The 23,106-nt window shown below is 49.2% G+C and overlaps 1 protein-coding gene across 1 annotated transcript; it reads right to left on the bottom strand.

Moving 5' to 3' along the window:
• Positions 1 to 2,333: 2,333 nt before the first annotated feature.
• On the bottom strand, positions 2,334 to 15,484 carry DRD4 (dopamine receptor D4; the record flags this gene model as incomplete). Its single annotated transcript, XM_082485095.1, has 4 exons — positions 2,334 to 2,536; positions 3,075 to 3,622; positions 3,998 to 4,110; positions 15,206 to 15,484. The coding sequence occupies 4 exons, from the start codon at positions 15,482 to 15,484 to the stop codon at positions 2,334 to 2,336; spliced, it is 1,143 nt and encodes a 380-aa protein (XP_082341221.1).
• Between the last annotated feature and the right edge of the window lie 7,622 nt (positions 15,485 to 23,106).

Below are 23,106 nucleotides of genomic sequence, written 5' to 3'. Positions count from 1 at the left end.
GCTGAGGTACTCGAGCTTGCCAAGTCTCCTGTTTCTGTCAGTGATGGGGCAACAACTTACACAAACGCAGAGTCCTCCACTGTCCTTATTAAATAGCTCATGGCTGAGTGTAGCTGAGCCTCGGTTACTCTCTGAATTGTGGCTTTACTGCACCTTTTGAGTGGAAAAAGCATTTGAAAGAGAGTGGAGCAACTTTCCTAAATTAAAAAATTGTAGGTATGACTAATCTGTAATTAAAGCTCTTGGGGAGCTTCCCATCAGAGCCCTGGTGTCTGGGGCGGCTGTGCCCCAGCACAGTGGCAAACTACAGAACTCAAATATTTACAATATGATCACTGGGAATTTTGTATGTTTATTAGCTGATGATAAATTGATTGAGCAATTGTTATTCTTAGTCAACGAAAAGCTTCAGACCTCCCTGCAGTACTTTTTTCCTTTTGTTTCTAAGTAAACAAATTACCCCTTGGAAAGCAACAACCCAATACAAAAATCGTTACTGAGAATATCGCTGGTTTGTGCAATAATAATTTTCTTCCCCCCTCAGCCTCAGAGAGCAGCATTAGCTGTTCCCTCTGGCTACTCTCGGTGTCACTGCGCTCAGCATTACCAAAAGGTATACAGCATTTTTTCCTGCAGGCTGGAAATGGTTCCCTGCAGGTATCATACAGCTTGGTAAGGAATTCTGGAGCGCTAGCAATGACATCATTGTGCCTTTGGGTGGGTCAAAATTCATTCTGTGAAAATTCCTACTAGGAAGCCACATGCACCCTTACAGAGACCTTACGACACTCAGCCTTGCGTGCCCTGTACGCCATCAGCCTCAGCATGACCTGTCGCCATTCCTAAGCAGGGAAAATAGAACAATTAGCAAGGCAAGGCAAGGTGGCTGGTTTGTGAGCTGGTAATGAGCAAGGTGGCTGCGAGCCTTCAGTGGTGCTCAGGTCTGCCATCAGCCCGACGCGGCATGTGCCAGGAGGGATGAGCAGTACTTTGTCTAGTGTGTGGGGAAAGGCTGCTGCGCTTGAAGCCGTGGGGTTACAGAGCAGCGCTACCCCACTGCAATTGCTTTAGATTTCTCCAGGTCTTGGCCAAACTTTGACATTTCTCATTTCTCCTGCCGGCCCTGAGGGGGTCAGCGATACTGCATGGGGCCGTTTTGTTTGGGCTTGTTTGGTTTTTTGGTTGTTGTTGTTTTGGGATTTTTTTGTAGGACTTCAATGTCCCTTTGTCACACATGACTAAAATCAGTCTTTGGATTTAAAATTATTGAGGGAAAGGGGGAAGGAGGTTGCACAGGTAGATAGATACACCATCATCTGGCATGTGAACATCTGGAAATGAGCTTAACAGTCTTTGTTCTTGCCAGATGCCTGTCCACGCTACCTCACAGTAATGGTGGTAAATGCTGCCGCAGCAGGCAGAGTCCATGGCAGGCCCAGAGCCAGCTGAAAGGAGCTCAAGTGGCGCGCGGGGCCCTGCTCCAGCACAGCCATGCTGTGAGTAAAAACGATGCAATAAGAATATAATTTATGATCCTCATCAGTCTGTGCCAGGATACCGCTCTGCCCAGAGCCACTTCTGAACTGAAGTGGGTTGAAGAGGGATGAAGTACTGCACTTGCCCTTTCCTGCACCCCAGGGGGTTTCTTTGCCGGGGCGAAGGAGGCAGCCCGGCTCCGAGACACATGGTGTGTCCTACAGTGAATCAGCAGGGCTCAATTTTGCTCTGCACTCATCAGCGTGGTTTGTCCCTGTGGTTTAAATCACATGGAACTGGTGGAGATGGGCCGTTGCCAGGCTGGGCTGCAGTAAAGGAGGGCTCCTGCAGTAACGCATCTCGAGGCGGCACTGGGAGGATTCCCCCCCTGCAGGGGTGAGAGCCGGGAATTTGTCTGCCACTCAGGGCCAGAGCAGCTGCCAGCTTCAAAGCTTTCCTGCCTCCCTGGATCACGGCAAAGATGAGGAGTGTTTTACTTCACTTAGTGCCAGCTACGAGAAGGCCAAACCAGACCAAACATCTAAATCTAAAGCAAGAGCTGTTCTGAGAACCATCCCTGCTGTCCTCTGGTCTCTCTTGCTGCTTAGATCAACCACCAAGTGCCACAAAAGTGGCTACACCTGCAGTTTGCAGTGGGGACGGTACCCCAGCTGTATCTGCTGGTACTCACCTGTAACTCCTTATCACAAAGAGCTGGGAACCAGCATCCTTTAGCTCCAGCTCTCCTCCTCCCCTCCTCCCCAACAAAGACAGTAGACCTTAGGCAGAAATAGGTCTTTAATGAACTATACAAAAAATAGCCTGGGTGTTCCTTCTCCCCACCAGTTCTGGTGGGCTCAGCAGAAGAGGTGCAAGACTTTGCGGAAGAAGTTCCTGAACTCCGTGTTGAAAACGGTATAAATGATGGGGTTGAGAGCACTGTTGACGTAACCCAGCCAAGTGACAGTGCTGGTGACTTGAGTGGGAATGGTGCAGGACTTGCAGAGCGCCCTGGTAATATGGACCACAAAAAAAGGAGTCCAGCAGAAGAGGAAAGCACCTGCCAGAAGGACATGAAAGAGAGAAGGTGATGTGAATGTTAAAAGAGGGTTTAATTTAAGAAACACAGTCTGGGCCAAACGAGAAGGGAGACAGCTCGGAGTGCTTAGGGAAAAAGCAGCAGATGATGTGCTTACACCCAGACAAAAAAAATTACAATGTTTTTCTTGTTCTAAACGTTGATGTAAAGGGAGTTATGTATTGTTTTGGATTCGCATTTAAGATATCAAGAGTCACAGGTTTACCTTTGAAGAAAAGGTTGGATTATAAACACAGTATGTATGTTCTTTCCCAAGCGTGGTGTTTGTTGGCACTACTCTGTCGCAAAGGGACACCGAGAGGTTCACTGGATAAACCTCCTCTCAGCGTGACGGCTCTCATCGCTGCCTGAGCACAGGGCAGTGTGGCTCCTGGTAGGGCAGTCAGCAAAGCGTGCGTTCCCTTCGCCAGGTTCAAACAAGTCCTGCCAGACCGACCCCTGCTGCAGGACAACGCAGCATGTTTCCACCCTTCCCCAGCCGTCACCGACTGCTACTCACCGACAACGACAGGCAGCACCCGCATGGCCTTCCGCTCCCGGCCGTTGATCTTGGCCCGCTTCCGCCTGTGTCCTGGGTGTGGGTACTTGAGGTGTGGGTAGGAGACAGTCTGGATCCCATTGTTCATCACACAGTCCCCAGGGTGGTCAGAGCGGGCGTAAGGGTTGCACTCCTCTGGCTCCAGTCCAGTCTGCTCTCGGTCAACGAAGGTAGAGGGGTGATAGAGCTTCCTGTTGGCCCCATAGATGCTGCCCCTCAGCTTGGATTTCCTGGCTTCTTCCCAACGCTTGAGTCCTTGGAACATGGCGCAGTAGAGCACCAGCATGACGGGGCAAGGGATGAAGAAGGAGCAGATGGAGGAGTACACGATGTAGTTGTCATCCTCCAGCTGACACAAGCTGGGGTCCCGGTTTGGGACGTTGTTGAGGCCAAATATGACTGGGGATGCTACAGCAAAGGCGAATATCCAGGTGGTGGATATAAGGATCAACGGCCGCAGGTCGACTTGTCGCCGGTTGTAGTTCAGTGGGATTGAAACAGCGATAAACCTGCCAATACAGGCCCCAGGTGAGTCAGTCCTAGTGGTCTCAAAACTGCTTGCCACTGTCCTTCCCCCTTATTAATTTACTGACATGGCCAAGGCCAGGGCTACAATCAGACTCCCCCCCCCCCCCAAAGAGCACCCAAAGGGACAGCTGAGACCCAACTGTCACACAACTGTGCTTTCAGCTTGGCCACCGTGAGCGTACTGATGGGACACACAAAGGCGATGATGGGGGAGGACAGTAGGGCAGAACACCCTCCTGAGAGGGAGCAGGATCCGGCCTCCCTGCACAGGAGCCTTGTGAGGGCATGTGTGGAAGCAGCTTGATGCCAGGACAGAGTGCTCCCTCCTCTGGCACGAGGAGGAGGAAGGCACTTACCGATCCACGCTGATAGCACAGAGGTTGAAGATGGAGGCCGTGCACAGCATCACGTCCATGGTCATCAGGGCATCGCACAGCACCGTGCTGAGGGACCACACACCTCCCTGGAACTGAAAAGATGCACACGGTAAGCAGATGCCATCTCCCACTGCCTTTAAGATGATGCGGAACAACACCATGCCTGGGAGCCTCAGCCACTTGCGTTTCCCTCCAAACAAGCAGCCTGAGTCGAGCAGTCCTGCCCATGACATGCTACTCCCCTCCCAGCAAAGCAGTGGCACATGGGAATTAGCCCCACGCAAGTGCTCACAGCTTGCCTGGGGCTTTGTGGTTCTTGCCTGGCTGAAGAACTGACCCCACCAACCATCCGCATCGCCAAGCAAGTCATGCTGGGCAGAATAACAGCCGCAAGGCAGCCCGCTGCCTTGGTTAGTGCAGAGTGACAGCCAGCAGGCACCAAACCCCCAAACTCATCAAACTCACCGCCCCAAAACCTCCTCAGTAACTCAGGGCTGAGCATTTGTGGCGCAGCATCGCTCACTGTTGGTCACTGCAGTGACAGAGCATGAAGCTCCTCTTCCATTTTTCATGTCTGAACTGCTCAATGTCCTGTTTGCAGACACTGTGACTAGTTTCTGTGTGTTATACAACTGTTTCATTTGGTCACGCTAAGCACAAGGCCAGCCTCTTCAGACTGTGTTCAACCTACTTGGGTATAATCTCTTGTTCGCTCTCTCTACAATTGCAGGCACCCAGGGCAAAGCAGAAACGCTGCCAGCAAGAGGACGTGACCAGACATGTGTCATTGGTCTGTATTACTTGGACGTGCTGACCCTGCTATACAAAAAATATCAGTTAAAAATCTACGCTACTGCATCCCAAATAATGCTCAGAAAAAAAAAAAAACAGCAAAGCCAGAAAATGCCCACGGGTTTGCGGTTTGTCAATATCAGCTTGTGGAACAGGAACATTTGCTCAGCAGTGTGCTGTGAACCTGGCTGTTGGAAAATGGAAATGGAAGGAAAAGCTCAAGGAGCACAGAAAAAAGTGAGGATTCATTAAAACCTTCTTCAGCACATGGCACCAAACACTTGGCCCGACCCCCGCGAATCCAAAGCTGCTGCACTGGATTCAGCTTCCTTTCCTCAAACCAGGACAACTACCTCTAGGACAAGACCATAAACAATTTTTATAAAAATTTTAATTTTAGTGCAACAGGAGAGGGTGCCTTTTTGTTTTTCCCTGACAGTAAAAGAGGACTCAAAACCCCGTTCAGCTCAAGCTGACCCCCTCCATCCCAGTTCAGCAGTTGAGAGGAAGAACGTCTCCCTTGCTCCCGCATATCAAACTCCTATAAAGCTCCATCATCCCACACTGCTGTGTGCGCTCTGCAAGCACTGACTCCAAATTAAGTTCCTGTAAAAACCACTCAGTTCCAGGCACAGCAAACCGAGCCTCTTGTATCTGTTGCAACCATGTCTTGGGCCTGCGTGCTCCTCCTGTAAGGAGCAGGGCACAGAGCGGTAGGGCTGCCAGGGAAGGGGGAGAGGTTATGATTCTGGCTTGAAAACGAGCAGTCAGTAGCAGAGGCCACTCGTCATGTCTGACTCCAACACAGGGCTTTTACTAGCAGCTTGCAGATCTGTTCTTGATTACACTAATTCTTTGCCATTCAGCTATTTTATATGGATTTTATACACATACATACCTATATGTATTTTTCCTTTAGCTCATACTCCTTCACAGTCATACTAACCCAGAAGCTTGTGGTCATCCCCTAAACAGGCCTACAGCAGAATTCAAGGAGCTGAGCTGTTGTACAAAGCACCACCGGCTTGCAGGAACACCTCTGCCCAGGGCCAGGAGCACCCCAGCTCTCGTTCCTGTCCCCTCCCAGCAGCCCCGTTATCTCCAGCCTTACCCAACAGCTCAGCGCTGCTTCCCGGGGGAGAAGAGCCACACTGGTGTCACCGAACCACTGCCAGGTAGGGTCAGAGCACAGCCGCAGAGCTCAGTCCCGTTGCAAACTCCCATATACATAGAATATGTGTATATTCTTTACATATTATATAGAATACACACATGTATAAAATTATATATACTATACATATATTATACTACTAATAAGCTATATATTATATATTGCTCTAATATAAGATATAGAATATTGTAAACATTTATACATGTGGATAAATGGGGCTTTGAAATGTTTTTCTATAGTACGTATTATATATCAATGCAATATGTAACATTTTATACATTATATATAACTTATAGAGCATATATTATATAGACATATATTGGATATGTAATATATGTATATTTATAAATTAAAGTTATTATATTTATTATTAAAATTAGATTGTATCTAAATAAATATAAATATAAGATCCCCCTGGGACTTTGCAAAATATCAAACACTATATATACACTTACTATTATAATTATATATATTTTATATATAGTAAATATTACTATAATATATATTGCTACATGTAATATATATAATTTAGGATATATTTATATCTATATATAATGTGCTATATTAAAATTATTTATATAGATAGAAATCTATATAAATCCCAGGGACTATTTTATATACATATGTTTTTACCCATATAATTTATCAATGTATTAATATTATGTATTATACAGTGCATTAATATATAACAATATAATATAGAACATATATAAATAATGTCTATATTACATATCCTATATTATGGTAATACGTAGTAAAATACATAAGCCATATGTAATATATTATTATATACTATGTATTCATGTTTACGAAATAGCTGTTACACACATACAGGTGAAGCTGCTCGGAGGCCGCGCAGGATGTCCCCAGCCCAGGATGTCCCCAGCACACCACAGGGCTGTGGGCAGAGCCGTCCCCAGGGGCTGCCCTGGTCTCCCGTCACGACCCCACTGTGGAGCACAACCACCACCACCCCCTCCTGAGTCAGCTCCCTAACAACCGCTTTGGTATCAGCAAAACACTGACCAGCCGGGGAGGCGGTGGTTAAGAAATGAGAGCGGGGAGCCAAAAAAAGCAATTCAGCACCTCAGGAGAGCGAGCGAAATGCCTGGGACCCACATGGGGACAGCGGAGGAGCTGCCAAGGGTGCGGAGAGGAGTTCGACCCATATGCCAGTGCAAAGTAAGGAGCAATGGGATGAAGGTGAGACAAGAAATAATTAGACCAGGAGAAACTGGAAAAAGGGATTAGTTTAGTCTAACCCAAAAGAAAGGCACCCAGGGAAGCAGGTGTCACCTCCCAGCACCTACATGTGAGTAACATGACTGAGGCTGAAGAGCAGATGAGGCACATCTTCGGTGCCACGCATGGAGGCAGCCAGCCAGGGCACTCCAGGGGTGAGCCAGGCACCTCCACGGCTGTGCCACAGCCACTCTCCAGGCCCCACGCTGCCCTACAGCAACAGTCAGCCGGTGCTCACACAGCCTCGCTGCGTGGCCCTGGTGCACGGTCCAGGGAGTGGGTATAGATTTGTTCATGAACAGATGCTAAACAGCGGGGTCTGGTTTTATTCATCCCAGCACCCAAAATGTAGGTAACGCTTGCCACGTAACGCTGGGCAGGTGCAGAAAGCCCTGCCAGGAACAGGGGCAGGCAGCTCTGCAAGGATTATTATCAGGCAGTAATGATGTCACGCATGGGATTATGATTAGTGGAGCTGTAAAGCCAAAGTAGACTGAAGAAACTGGCTATTTTTATATAGCCATCTCCTTGAGAGGTAGCCCGAACCTCCAGGGGAGGGCTGGACTCAGACCGGAATGCTTCATTCACCCTTTAGCACAGATCAGCCATCCCAAACTGAATTTGGGATCCAAATCGGAAAAAACAACCCTCAAAATTTTGCCAAGCTCACTGGGATCCTGACAAGTTCAGTTCAGATTATGAGAGAAAAAATTTGATTCTGGGCTACAGTTTTCAAAACCTGTTTGTGATTTTAGGGAATTAATTGATTCTGAAAAGGACAAGAGCTCTCAGGCTGCAGCACCTTCACAGGACACAGCCTTTGCCATGAGATTCAAGTTGGGCACTCAGAAAATGCTACAAACTCTTCCCTTTCCCCACCAACCCCCAAGACTCTGACTCTGGGGAAAATGCTGGGAGAGGACTTGCCATTATACCATGTTTTTGCCCACCCACTGTAACAAAATGTGCCAAGAACCTCTCTGATGGGTGAGTGACTTTGGATTAGAGGCATAGCTGGTTTTGCTGGGTCATGTGATTAAGCGGTACCTAATTACAGGAGGTTGCAGAAGATTAGCCCATCAAGGTACAACAGTGTAAAGCTTTAGGGATCATAAACAGCTCAAGCTGCCTTTAAGAAGTGCTCCAGAGCAACTCCCATCGGCTTTTTTGCGTTCTCTGCTTTTTCAGCACAAGGCCCCATGTTTTCCTACAGCGATGTGCGACCAGTGGTGCTGGTGCTGAGGACACAGACAGCTATAGCTGCACAGCAAAACAGATGCTCTCCAGGTAAACTGTCTCCCTTAACAAAATAAAACAAACAAAGCTGCAAATATAACCCCACAAGCCAGCCTACCTGCTAACCACTTTTCTAAGGCTGATGATCTGCTCTGCACAGCTCTGGCAAGAGTATAGTCAGCCTTCGGTACGTGAGTTTGGGCATGTTAACCACCACGCTCAAAACATCCAGGCATTACCTCTTGGAAGAAGATGGAAAACTCTGTGTGTGTGGCAGGGAGGGTCATGCTCTGCCCTTCTCTCAGCACTCTGTGGCAGACAAGGAGGGTTTATAGGAAGGTGATAATGATCGCTCCTCTGGCCACAAGCCAGACCCCTTCCAAAGCAATATTCCAGGTGCAGTCTGGCTGCTTTGTTTAACTGACCAAGGTTGGCAACGCCAGTAAATTTACATGCGGCCACTGTGGTCTCTTACAAGATACCAGTATCTCACTACAAATGGCACTTGCTTTCGGGATCAACCACTATGTGCAAAGGAGAAACAAATCCAACTGCTTCCTACAAAGAACACAGAGATGTTATTGAAAAGATTTTATAGGCTGGTGGATGGTGGGAGACAGACATGACTTCTCAAACACCCTTTCAGGCTGCCTTTCTTGTCAGGTCATTCTGATGTCCTTATTCCTAAGAACAGCTGATTTGTAAGAAAAAATCTGCTTTCTCGCAAACATGCATGATGCTAGAAGAGCTCTTACACCACCAGTGCTCCTGAGGGCACGAGCCAGGACAGGGACAAAGGTTTCGGTGTCATTCCCTATGATAACAGCTCTTGTCTCAGTCCTGCCACATGCTTCTGCGCAGCACCACATGGCAGCTTCGTACCCGCCTCTCTTGCCAGCCCTGCAAACAGGCTCGCTAAGAAGCACAGCGCACAAAGCGATCCTTCGGTCTTTGGTGGTGATGGCATCTGAAATAAGATACCCAGGCAACAGCAGCCCAAAGGTGAGTTAGGAGATGCCCAGGTGAATTTCTGAACAAGCCCTCTGCAAGGCCACAGCTCAAGTGCATAGTACAGAGAAACTGAAAGAGCTAATCCAAAGAGTCCAGGCCTGCTAAGAAGGCTACAACACCAATCAGAAGAGTAATAATCCTTGCAAGTGGGCAAAGTCCAGCATCAGAGTCAAAGAATTGTCCAAATGCCCGCAAGCTGACTCTGGGCCTTTTTTCATGAGCCGTGACGACTGCTGCGTTCTCCAGAAGACAATGCAGCCTGCAAGGGAAGAGGGAGTGGGACGCAAGACAAAGGTGGCCTCACGTCTGCTTTAATGTCCTTTCTTCACTTAAATCATTGAGGTCAAGGTTTTTCAGAAATCACAAGCAAGTCTGAAACACTACGAGGGCCCGAAGACACTTTCCCATGGTTACTGGTCACTGAAAATGAGGTCCTTAGCACTGGTATCTAATTGCCTGTTTCGCCTCCCCAGTGTTCTGTGCAGAAACTCTGTGGCTCAACCTTCAGTCAGGCCTAGAAGAACATCTATTTCCAGTTAAGCTGTAAGATTCCAGGAAAGGCTAATCTTGAATACTGCTGCAAAAAGGATGACAGGCGTTCACAGAGAGCCACAGAAAATGTGGAGGAGGATAGAGGTCTCTCATCAGAAGAGCCCCATTGCAGGCACACAACACGCTGCAAAAAAGAGATCTTTCTATACCAGGGGTACACTGACAGCCTGAAAGTTTTCTGCAGAACAGCATCATCCCCACCAAGAAAACAGCTTGTGTCATTCGTACTGGCTGCTCTATCACTCTGAGGATCTGTGAGGCAGAGTGCCTGCTTGGAAAGACTCATCTTCCCTGACCTGTAGAAGGAGCCAGGTAAACACGCAGATCTGCTAAAACTGTTTTCCTCTTTTTCGTAATGAATTACACAGATCTTAGAGGCAAAGATGTTTACGTAACGATGCCTTCCATGGCTCCTGCCCGCAGCTCAGCGCCCTTTCACAGCTCGGGCACTCAGCCTGGATTAAGGAGAGCTGATCAGAGAAGCAGTTTGCAGAGCAAGGCAGGTCGGAGGTGTGCTCTACAACAGAGTACAAGAGTGGAAGTTGCTCAGCCTGGCGCCTGCCCTAATTGCTGAGAATGCCTCCAGTTAATGAGGACTATATAACCTGCTGCAGCAGGTTATATAGTGGCTCCTGCCATTGTCACAGTCTTTGGTTAAACACAAAGACAAGCCTTTGTAGCCACGCCGCTCCCTCCCTCCCTCCAGATTTCTAGTGGGCAAAGCCACTCGGAGACTAAAGATATCTGCAGTACCTCCACGGCATCTTGTAGCTCTGCTTTCTCATGTGTCCTCACTGCCTCAGGGGAGCGATAACCCCCCTTTTCAGTGCTATCGATGCTCCAGGCAGATTCTGGTATCTTCTCCTGGCCTCTCTTCACACAAAAGTAAGTCTTTGCTCCTGGGGAATTATCGTGGACCCCTGGGAGTGCCCCAGGCCACCTCCTTCCCCTTGCTTCCCATCATCCTTGCTTTACTGGCACTGGATTGATTGCCAGGAGAGAGCGTCACACTCTCATCCGAGAGACAAGGCTGCTGAAGAGCAGTCTACCTTCCCCATGGATTTTTACCTCTCCCTGTCATACAGCTAGGAGCTGAGATTCCTGAGCAAGTTGGAAGATAAATGCCTTCTGCATATGAGGGCAGCCTGCTGTGTGACAACCAGTAAACACGAAAACATGTCTTTGTTCTGTGTTTGAACATGTTCAGTGGAAAGCGCTGGGCACATCTTCATCACCACGCTAAGATTTGGCACATGATTGCCTGTGTACATACTGATACCTGCATCTGGCTCAGTCACCACTGTGTAGCAGCAGCTAACAAGACAAATGGCAAACAGCACTAATCCACCTCCAACCTCAAACCAGCACTCCAAACAGAATGAGGAATGATCAGGGTACAGAAGTTCATCTGGTTTTCTTTAAAGATGGCGTATTTCTGCAAAAGAGGAACTGGCTGTAAACACTGCCCTGTCAGGAATTCACTTCACGTCCACAGTCCCAGGAGCTGTTCAGCTTGGAAACAGATGCTCTAAGCCAGTGAAAAGCGGATGTTTCTTCCCTTCCCATCCACAGGGTGCTTCTTGGTTACATCAGGTTGTGGAGGACCAGAACTGACAAATGACAGCAACAGTTGCGTTTATGGAAGGCCAGCTTTATCCCATCAGTTTTAACGCTCTTTCTCATTAAGGCTCCAAGCATTAATTTGAGCTGCTAAGGTAGGTAAATTTGACAGGACAAATTAATGAGGAAAGACATACAGCCTGAAGAACTCCCAACAATGCACAGTGAACACTAGAGAGAGATTTAGGCCAGGGCAGGACGCAGGGGAAAATATCCATCTCGCAGAGAGAAGGCTGGTCTGTGGGGAGAAGAGGTCTACAGGCTTTCCCACACGCCTGGAGAGAGCCACAGTTCAGTGGGAGATACTGATTTCCTACAACAATGCCCTATTTCCAAAGAAAGTCCGCTCAGCCAAGGACTGTCTGGTTTTATATTGGTTGAGGGAGCCTAACGCAATAGGACCACAACTGGCCAGGAGTAATAGACACCATCTCCTGCTCATCGTCAGAAAGCCATCGCACCACTGTGGTGCTTCTCCCCTAAGCTGCACGTGCAAGGAGAGGGCTACGGGAGGTTTGGAGGGGGTGGCCCTATTTCCCTGCCCTTCTGCCAAGCTCTGGTTCCAGTCAAGACCGCAGGGATTGTGAAATAGTACAGGAAAGAGAGTTGTGACCGTACACGCCAATTTCCTCCTCGTCTAGCACCTGCTTTCAGCAATCCTGCAACCCTGCAGGTACAAACAAGGGACATCCAGCGAGAACTAACACACTATCTGGCTTCCTACAGCCAAGACCTCCAAATCCTCACCATGGAGTAAGAGTTTAGCTATGACAAAAAAGTTGTGCTGGCTCTTTCAGAAGTACAAAAGGAGAGTATGTGTCAACAAATGCTGCTAACACATCAGAATAAGCTTTCTTAACAACTAGAAATAACAGTCAAGATCAAGGCCTCTCCCACTGTGCTCAGGCTTCTGTGAACAGCAGCAAAAGATAATCCACATCTCAACAGGAAGGAATCCCATCCCCACTGAAGCTTGTGGGAGACCTGTTGTTTTGTGGGGATGTTAGATGTCACCTCGAAAGTTAAATCACTCCAGCTGTCTTCTAAAGCCCTAACTAGGAGGGATGTTTCTAAAAACCTTTTAGAACAAAATGAGCTGCAAATCCTGCACCAACATACAGGAGATTATTAAAAATGAGCATGGGCACTAGGGACTGAGCCCACACAGAAACTTCCAGGCACAAAGTGGGTACTTCTTCAACACAAACCACCTCAGCTGCCCTACGTTTCCACACGCCGTTGTCTGCTTGAGGAGGCTGACTGCTGCACAGTGCTGCCTTCCTCTCCGTACCTGCACAGCACCTTCCACACCCACGCTGTGCGTGACCGCAGTGGGTGGAATGCAGACCCTGCTGCATACTCTTTTTACAGGGTCTCATGCCTCTGAAACCCTTCCTTCTTGCAGGACCTGCAGAAGTTGGAGCGAAAGACAATTCTATCATATGCCACTTTCATTCCCTGTTGTTTAATACCCTGGGGGTAGAGACACAGAATTTTACCACTTAACTGATGTTTATGAACAGCCTTGGAAGCAAATGCACGAAGTATGATGCTAGCTAAGGCACAGGCTGGACAGCCCAGCTTTTCAAAGCTCGTACAGGGCTGAATACCCATTGCCTGAGCATCCAAAATTTATGGGATGTCTGTGGTACCCAAGGAAAGCCCTGCAATGCTCATGCCCAATTGGAAACATTTTCAGAGGTGTCCCAGAGTATGTTAAACTGCATTTTACATATGCCAGCAAAACTCAAGCCTGCAGGCTAGAGGAAACCACATGGGAGTGTGTGTGTCTGCCCACAGAATCAGGAACTGGAGGCCTGGAGATTAAACAGAAAGAGCAAAAAAAAAAAGGGAATGCCAATTAACAAGAAGTAGCAGAGAAGAATCATGAAGACAGAGGCTTTCTAACCACCAAAACTGATTTAACAAGGGAAAAGCAAAACCACTAAATCCAAACAGCACGAGAGGGCTCCTGTCAGCGCAGTGGGAAGAGTGGGGAATCTAATGCTCCTCTTCTTCACTGGTTCTTCTTATGGCAACCCAGATGAACCCGTCCCTCCAGAATACCTCTGTCTCCAGAGAGGTCACAGTGTCCTGCAAAATCCTAGGACCAGGTAGAGAGGCTAAAAGCATCCTAAGCTCTAATCCGCAGCCTGCAGTGCTTAAGAAAGCATAGGCCCATCCCAGTCAGGCGCTGAGCGGCAGCCCGGGCACTGGAGAGAAGGGGAGATGCTGAGGCCTGAACACTGCTGGTATGGTCTTGTGTTAGCCTTCAAGGGTGGGAACACCACCCGGACTCACACACGGAGACAGCCACTTTCACTCCCCAAGGAAGCGCTTAAGCCACCACCTTACAAATCATGGGGCTATCAGAAAACGCAAGGTCTGTCTGACACACCCCCCAAGTCCCCAGACTGCAGCTTGCTGGGGCTGCTCACTGCGCACAAGGCTGCATCCTGGCTCTCCCCACATCTGGGAAGAGAACTCCTCTTTCTTCCACACCACCAGCTACCACTAGGGCAGGTCCAACACAGCTGCTATTTTGGCCTGTGGGTGCTTTCATCCACTTGAGCAGGGAAAGAGCCACTGCCTGGTACTAACGGGCAGGCTCTAGTGAGCCTCCTCACCCCAGTCCAACAAATCCCCCCGCAATCTCAAGGTGTTATCAATCCCTTGGCAGTAAACATTTATCTCCCTTTTACAGAGAGGCAGAGAAACATGCAAAACCAGTCAACCTCAGGAGCTCCTGTTTTGCTTTCCCTCAGCTGTCACAGTCTCAGAGGTGAACAGGTTTTGGAGGTAAACAGAAAGCGTGATCCAAAGTCCCCCAAGGTGGCTCTCCATGACCACCATTGCACGTAGGGTCAGGTCTGTGAGAACCTGAGAACCTGCCAGGAGGAGCCCTGCCAAGCCAACCAAAGCCACCTTGATGTAGGCTGACAAAATCCCATCTAGCTCCCTAAGAAAACTGCTTCCCCTACTCAGCTCGACATGGAAACCTGTTTCCCGGCTAAAGATCTCTCTTATCACCAAAGAGCGCAGCACAGGAGCTCTCGGTACCTTTTTAACCATTTGCTGATGGCAACCTGGGAAGTGTGCCACGCAAGGGCTCCCCAGAGTTGCTGACCCAGCCTGGGGCAGACACCCCGGGGCATCATCTCCACTCTCCGTTTGCAGCTCGGTAATCGCCCAGGCCAACGACGGGGGAGCCCCCGAACTTGCACTAAAGCGGCTGCCGCTTCTGTCACTCGCGGTCCTGCAGGGGTTTTGCGCCGCAGACAGCAGCGATGCCACGGGGGACTAAGAAGGAAAAGCCGCGGTGGTTTGAAAGGCGCATCCCTGCAGCGGAGCGGGGGGCCGGGGCAGGAGCTGCCCCGAGGGCAAGGATCCCGGATGGGAGGGATGGAGGTGGGGAACAAACCCGCAGAGGGGCATTAAACCCTCGATACCAGGTCTCTTGCCGATCGCACCCCGCAGCCTTGGAGCTTTCAGGATCCCCGGGCACAAAAGCCACAACCCTCAGTCCCACCGGTGACCCCCGCCGCCCTCCCGGGCAGCCTCACCTCGGAGTAGACGTAGAGGGGCAGGACGAGGAGGGCGAGCAGCAGGTCGGCGACGGCCAGGCTGACGATGAAGTAGTTGGTGGTGGTCTTCAGCGCCCGCTCCGTGCAGACGCTGAGGCACACCAGCCCGTTGCCTCCCACGATGAGCAGGATGAGGACGATACCCAGCACCAGGGCGGCGATGTTGTGGCCTCCCACGGCCGGCGGCGGTGGCGGCGGCGGCGGCGGCGGCAGCGCGGTGCCGTTGCAGGGCGCGGGCCCGGCGCTGCCGTTCCCCATGGCGCCGCGCCGCTGCCCCGGCAGCCCGGCGCATGGGAGCTGCCCCGGCCCCGGCCGCCCGGCTCAGCTCCCGGCGCCGCCGGCCCTGCTCAGCCCCGCGGCGAGGCTCCGGCGACGGGCCGGCCGGCCCCAAACTTTCCGCCGAGCGGGGAGGAGTCTCCGCCGCTCGCCCGTCCGTCCGCCCGCCCCACCCGGCGGCGGCCCCCGCGGCTCCAACTGGGTCACCAAGCGGCTTATGGGGCGGCGACGAGGAGGGGGGGGATGGAGGGGGCAATGCTCCCGGTGTCCCCTCCTCGTTCCCCCCCCGCCGAGCCCCGGGGGGAGCTGCCGCCACGGGGGAGACCCACCCTCACACACTCGCCCCCGGCCCGGAGGTGAGGGGCGCGTCGTGGTGGCACGTCTAGCCTCGGAGGACCCCCCCTTTCCTCCCCCTTGGGGGATGCTCTTCGTGGGACCCACCCCTGCTCGTAACCGAGCTCTCCCCGTGGCCAAGGTGAGTGCTGTCAGTCCGGGGCTTTACCTTAAAAAAAAAACCCAACCGGGGATTAACGCCTCGAAGTCAGCCCAGCCCCCACCTCCCGTTCGGGAGGCTCCTTCTCTCGGGGTAGGGCTCGGTGCCGTCTCTGGAGCAGCAGGAAAAGAACAGCTCTGCACTGACACAGTTAGCATCTCCTCCTTGATTAGCCACCTGCTTCCAGGTACCGCAGCAATCGGTTGGTATTCTGTATTCGGTGCTTCCCACCCCAAAGCAGCGGTCGGTGGCTCTGTGAGTGAGAAAGAAACAAAACATTTAATTCAAAGCTAAAAATTACAATAAAACCAAAAGACTTTGCAGTGGCATGGTTTAGGGTTGGTTTGGGTTTTTTGGGTTTTTTTTTTGGTTTTATGTTTTGTTCTTTTATTTGGGCTTACGATTTGCTTGACTTATTTGCATGGCACATATGGGGCCATTGAGTGACTCCTGTTGTAAAAGTGGCATAGTAGGAAGATAAAAACAAGGACCGGGTCTCCTACAGTGAGATTGCTGTATGTTGGACATAATGTCTTTCTCCGTGTGAGCCTGACCACGTGTATGTGACTCAGAAATAGCAGAGGCACTGGCCCCACAAGCGCTGTATTGCAAATGTTGTGGTAGAGCAAAGGACTCAGGTCTTGGCTGGGCCCTCATGAAGAGGGAAGAATCCCTCTTTGTGAGCAATGTGTTTAGAGTAAGTAAACTTTAGGGTAAGCAAGTGTTTAAAGTAGAAGGTTGTTTTAAGTCAGCTTGACCTGAAGGAGGCTGGGGGAACATGAACAGGGATTAAAGAAATCAGTGCCATTAGCTTTGATCTCCAAGAGCATTTGAAGGACTGTAAAGTCTTCAGAAGTCCAGAAAATGGCAAACACTGCCTATTTTTAAATAGAGACAAAAAATCAGGGCACTAAAGAGCAACCTGAGTTGCTTCAATCCCTAGAAAGTAACAGAGCTTGTTTGTTTCTGTGTTAGACCTAGGAGCACTTGTAGATATGGGGAGAAATAGTAAATATCACGTATCTCGACTTTAGCTCTAGCTGCAGTCTCACATGGCATTCTCTTAAGCAATGTAAGAGGAAAGACTAGGTGAAATTATTACAGGTTGGGTGACTAACTGGAAAGCTGTATTCCAAGATCTGTGCAGCATCTGGTAATATTTAGTGTTTACATAATTGACCTGAGTGAGGGTCCAGTGAGCTCATTAATTAAATTTGAAGATACTACCAAGACCGGAGAGGCTGTGAGCATCTTGGAGCACAGAGTTAGAATTCAAAATGGTCTTGATAAGTTGGAGAAACTGTCTGGCAACTGCAGGATGCATTTCAAAAGGAATTTTGCATCTGCCCTGTGCTTGGTCAGGAATAATCAACTGCAAAAATGCAGGATTGAGGATGCAAGTGGATAGGCAGCAGGTGTTGGAGCAAAGGTGGTGCAGCAGGTCACAAGCTGAACACAGGGTTAGGATGTCTTACTGTTGAAAATGAAAGAACAAAAATAAGTCAATGGTCCACTGGGATGCTGCTGTTTGTGAGGTACCTGTGCACCTGCTGTTCCAGGCAGCCTTCACTCCGTTAGCCACACTCAGGGTCGCTTTTCACATTATTTATCATAGTTATGTCAACTAAAATAAGAGACTTTATTATTATTCCTAAAGGTAGGGTTTAGGGTAGCATTTCTCATTCCCTGGGACAAACGCTTCCCCACTGCAATGCTATAAGCAGCAAGGCAGACACTGCATCTGCTTTGCTGATGCTGCTTACTGTGCCTTTTTTACTGATTAACAACTGGTGCGACTGGTATGGGGAACCATGGTGCCACTACCTGACCCCTTTGTATGTGGCCCCTGCCATGGTGAAGGCACGTCACTGCATTCGCACCTGCACAGATGGAAATGAGCTCGGTGCAGTCTAGCAGAGACGGATCCTGAGGCTTAGGAAGGACAGGGGAGCTGTGACCCCCCATTTCTAGCCCAGATGGCTTGGGAGATAGTGGGACCTGATCCGGACTCAGTGGGTGCCTTTCCAGACATGCCATCAAACCTCAGATCAGACTTTAAGGGCCAGCTAACCATTCAGATCAGCCTGGTGTTTATGGAAGGCAGTGGGAAGAGAAGGCTTAGCAGGAAAGGATCATTTACACTATGCGGAGGGGGAAAACTACATTATTGGCAGCTTTTTATAAGACAAGAAGCTTTTCAGAGCTGCTTATAGGCTCCAGCTATCAGTGTTTCATCTAATCTATTAAGAGACTGGTGGAAGAAAACGTCCCTCCACCCCCCTCCTCTCCCTGCTCCCCCCAATTCCCTTACTCTTTTTTGAAAAAGGACATGATTAATCCTCAGCATGCACGGCATGGTAAAGCCAGAGCTCTGCTTTCAGCCTTGGGGACGTAGTCAGATCTAGGTACCATCCTTTCCCCAGAGTGGATTAACAGCAGTTGATCCACACAGTCTGTTTTATGCAGCTGCCTTGGGCTCCACAATTTCATACGTGAGTAGGAAAAAATTACCTTGGTTTAAGCACTTGTCTGGCAATCTGGTTTGCCAAATATTGATTCCAGAGATGCAGCTTCCAAGTCTTTTCTAAAGCCAGCAGGAATGCCATCCCTTTAGTAGCTACTGAGTTGTATTACCCCTCTCTCCCATCCCCAGCATATGTTTGCCATCCTCACATTGATCCCAATACCCATGGTTTTGTCTACTCATTTCCCTCTTCCCAGCAGACCCAGCTTTGACATGCACTTAAATCACTATGCAAAGACAAAGCTCTGTCCTACACAGCACAGGAGAGACACTTCCATCTGCTCTGAATGGGACCAATCAAGTCTTTTTCCAAATCTGGCGCTCTCAGCCACCAGCACAAGAGTGGGTACTCACACGCCTTCGGCTCTGTCTGTACTTAATTCCTTCGGAAACAGTTTGGGTTGGACTCAGGTGGGCACAAGCACGGCTGTGCGTCTGTGAGGTTAAGGAGAGCTGGTTTGGCCATACCTTCATCTGCTGGGAAGTTCAGACAAGGAAGATACATGTTACCCAGCACAGCAAACTAGGACAAAACTACCCCACGAGTGTTTTTAAGCCCTTATGTCTTGGCAGTGCGACTTTGCTCAGTGGTTTCTATCACCTGGTCACAGCTTTTATGGTCTGGCGGTTGGTCCCTAAAACCTAACTGCTGTCACAGCCTTTACTCAGTGAGGAGCTGGTACAGTGGAACCACTTTTACTAGAGCCCTTTTACTCCAAGAAAACAACTCAAATTAGTCAAAGGAGGCCCTGAAGTGCATTAATGAAACTGCACTGAAATCCTGTGTGGACAGGATATCCTTAATTTATTTATGTTTAAACTATCTGAGCCGCAAAGAGAGCAGGATTGAATTGGGGCTGCAGGCCTTCTGCCTTCCCACAAGGATTAATGCCATTTATCTAATCCACTTAACAGTTAATTTATGTTCATTATCTTGATTTTCCCTGTGGGTTAGTGCAGAATGACTCTTAATTCTCAGTGTGAAAACCCTTATTCCAGACTAACAGTGCCTTAATCCAAAACTAGTTTAATCCTGGGGTGGATTAAACTAACGTGAAATAAGGCTTTTGACTTCCAAAAAAGAGCAGCCATGCAAAGCACTAATTAGGACAGCTCTTCAATTGCAAACTCACAGGCTACAGTAATTCTTGCTCAGTGTTGCTGAATCCTATGGTTCCTCTCTGCCTGCCTGCTGCCACTCTGCCCGTAGTGCATCCCTCGGCAGATACAGCCGTTGTAAACCACATCCTGCTAGGCCAGCTCCTAGCTGGCCAACTAACATGGGCTGACTCATTTGGCTTTGCTGTGCGACAGCATCTCCAGGAGAGCAGTGAATCCTGGACAGCAAAGGCTAGCAGAAAAGCACCTTTTTTTTTTTCTGTTGGCAGGTATAAACATTAGACACAATCCCTTTCTTGGATAAGAGGAACTGTCCTCCTAGCAAAGGAGAAGGAAGTTCTGTAATACATCAGCATATCCAAAGAAATCATCTCATTTCACTGCAAGAAAGAAAAGATGACAAGGGACAGAGTCATTTGTCACCCCTGTGGAAAGCAAGAAGAATTATGTGTCAAAGTGATGGAGTACCTTTGGAGAGTGATGTGGTCAGTGGTTTTGAACAACCCTTTTTTGCTTGGATGCGCAGCTTGCAGAGTGTCCTGGTTCCCCTGTCACACTGACAGCCTGCTGGCTCAGGGCAGGTGGGTGGAGAGGCTGTGAAAGCCTCCTGCAGCTGCTCTTTTTGTCAGAAAAAAATGTTTTATTCTGTCCTAAGTAGGTGCTATGAAGGACACAATGTATGAAGTGCAGCACCTTCTGCCAGCATGCACACCCCAGCCTCACATAAGACCGTGCCTCAGTTTCCCCCTTATAAACTGGCACAGTGGTCCCCCAGCCACTTCATCAAAGAAACGTCTGTCCGTACACCAGGGATGGAGTCTGTATATAAACCCACATCAGTGCTTCTCAAATACGGGGAAATGAGACTCTGGTACCCAGTACCTCTCAGGACCTGTGCCTTGCCTTCTATGCCGAGCATCTGTGACTGCAGCCTGTGGCATGCAAAGACTTTGCTTGCGAGCGCTGTCATCGTCATTGCCCTCCAGCCACCTACAAACTCAGCTGCCAGACCAGCTCATGGCAGCACCAGGAAAGCACCGATTTCTTATGCAAACCAACAAGAGAGTGGGAGATCTGCCTTTTAGATTGTTTTGGAGTGTGTTTTTAATAGAAACTTAGGAAAATGAGCAGTGCGGTTGGGTTAGTTTTCAGCAAGCCTCTGCTTGCTGAAAGTGGCTGTGGTGGAGCTGGTCCCCAACAGCCAGCCAAGGAGCAGGGAGGAGTCCCCCAGAGAGTCCCCCAGGGTAAGTTAATGGAGGATTTGATTGCAAGCCAGTTCAAAGGACCAAGAAAGTCGAAAAGTGAGACATCTGTCAGAGTCTCCCAAAAGACGCCGAACTTTTATCACTGTGGTTTTTCACACTTCAGGTACTGAATTTTTAAATAGAAAAGGAGAACAAAATTACCTGCCAAAGTTTCAGCACAAATGTGCCTAAACTCAACTGTTGAATAGTACCCTGATAGCTGGGCAACAGATCACTGGGGCTATCTTCAGGTTCAGAACAAAAGGAGGAAAATAAAGAGCTTTTAAAGCCAATCCTGTTCCTTTTATTTGACATATTTAGCTGAGCAATTCTCTGTGAAAGAATCATCCCTGGCAAAGCCGTTCTGCTTTACAATCTGCCTGTAATGCATTTCCGAGAAAAGAGACAGAGGCAGCATCCTGCCTTTGAGGTTAACCTTTGCAAGAGAGGGAAGGGGATGGCACGGCTCTCTTGGCTTTCCAGACTCTCTGAGTTCCCCTCCAATAAGCTGCAGGGATTTATGTACACACTGAATAGATCTTTTGACATTTAACATTCTGGCAAGTCATGATAAATCCATGTAAGATGTAAAAACTCATGCATTTTTAATGGTGATTAGCTGTGGGGATGAAACTACAGAGAAAATGTCTGGATTTTCTGTCTCTGTTAGTTTAGAGTCAAAACTAGATGTTTTTGTGGATGCCTGGTTTCAGACTAAGCCACTTAATTGATCTCACGCAGGGGTAACCTGGTGAAATACAAGGGTTTGTGTCATAGGGCAGATCAAATTAATATGCTTCAAGAGCCCCTACTGGTTTTACAACATCAGTGAGCTTATTAGAGCCACTTGCTATGAAAAACCTCCTGGGGAGGAGAAGTGCAAGGCAACGCAGGCAGGGAAAGGCATGTCTGTGAGCAGCAAGCACCTATAAGTGCACCTCCTTCCACTCTCATCTTTACAAAGCCTGTTCTTTTTCACCTGGAAGGGATGTCCTTTCAGGTCCCTGACAAAGTCCAAAGAGGGACACAGCCAAAATGAAGCTCAAGCAGCTGCGTAGCTCTCAGGAGCTGCTGTGTTCATTGCTGGCACTGCACACCTGGAACAGCTGGGCCAAGCCTGCCTGCCAGCCAGGACACAAAGCATGTCGTCCTTATAATTAAAATTAATTCCCTGAAGTGCTTTCTCTTCTTCCCCAGACACAGCAAACAGCTGGAGGCTGAGATTACGGATGCTGATGCCAATTAGAGCTGTGTTAAGGCCAGACGCACGGGGAGCATTAGCACACTGCTCTGCTGTGGAGAGACGGCACTTGGAGCTCCTCTGTGTCAAGGTACAAGGTAATTTCCAGCTGGGCAGAGAGCAATGCTGGGGCAGGAAGGCAAGGATGTCCAGAGCAGCCCCGGGGGAGGAAGCCACCCAGTCCTGTCCCGTCATGTCCCTGCAGTGGTATGTGTATCCCACGCTGTGGAGACTACCTGGAGGCAGGCAGAGTGCACCCGCTTTGGCAGTCCTCAAAGGAGATTTGGAAGAAGGCCCATAGGGTGCAAAAAACCAGCAAGTCATTGGTGGAGGTAGCAGCTTGTCTTTGCAGGTCGTTAAAAAGCTCTTTGTGTTTCCTTTGTGACAGAGAGACAGCCACAACATGCGTATCAGTTGGGAAAACAGAGTTCCCCTCTTTCCCTGAAAACTAGACTGTGCCCCAAGCCTGGATTTTGCGTTTCTGGGTCACAGTGCCAGCCATGGTAAAACCAACCCTTGTTTCTCTCCACCATGTCCATTCCCAAGCAGGGAGGAAGATGTGCTCACAGGAGAGAAGTGCCTCATTGTAGCCTTTCCAAATTCAAGGCTGTCTTCTGCTTGCCACAGGTGTACCTGCCTCTGCAGGACGAGCCTGGCTCAATCTCAACATCCCAAGGCAGAGTATCTCTGGGGAGGCAAACTCACACCTTTGGGGACCCTCTGGCTTAGCAGCCGTCCCTACTCCATAGCAGGGGGATAAGGGATGTTCTGGCTTGCTTCCAAAGCGCCTCTCTCATCCCATACCATGGAGAACCAAGGCACTCTGCCAGCACCCAAGGTACCACTCACGCACCAATGGAGTCCTTTTCCCCCTTCTCTTCCCAATTCTTAGTGGTTTGGTTTTTTCCAGTGTGAGCCAAACACCTAATATTTTTCTTAATCTCTTCTCTCAAAAGAGCTAGGTTTACTGCAGATTTCACCCAA

The sequence above is a fragment of the Vanellus vanellus genome (genome assembly GCF_965231255.1).
Source record: "Vanellus vanellus genome assembly, chromosome: 6".
NCBI classification, from domain to species: Eukaryota; Metazoa; Chordata; class Aves; order Charadriiformes; family Charadriidae; genus Vanellus; species Vanellus vanellus.
Note: the sequence above shows the minus strand (reverse complement) of the source record. Positions and strands in the feature narration are given on the sequence as shown.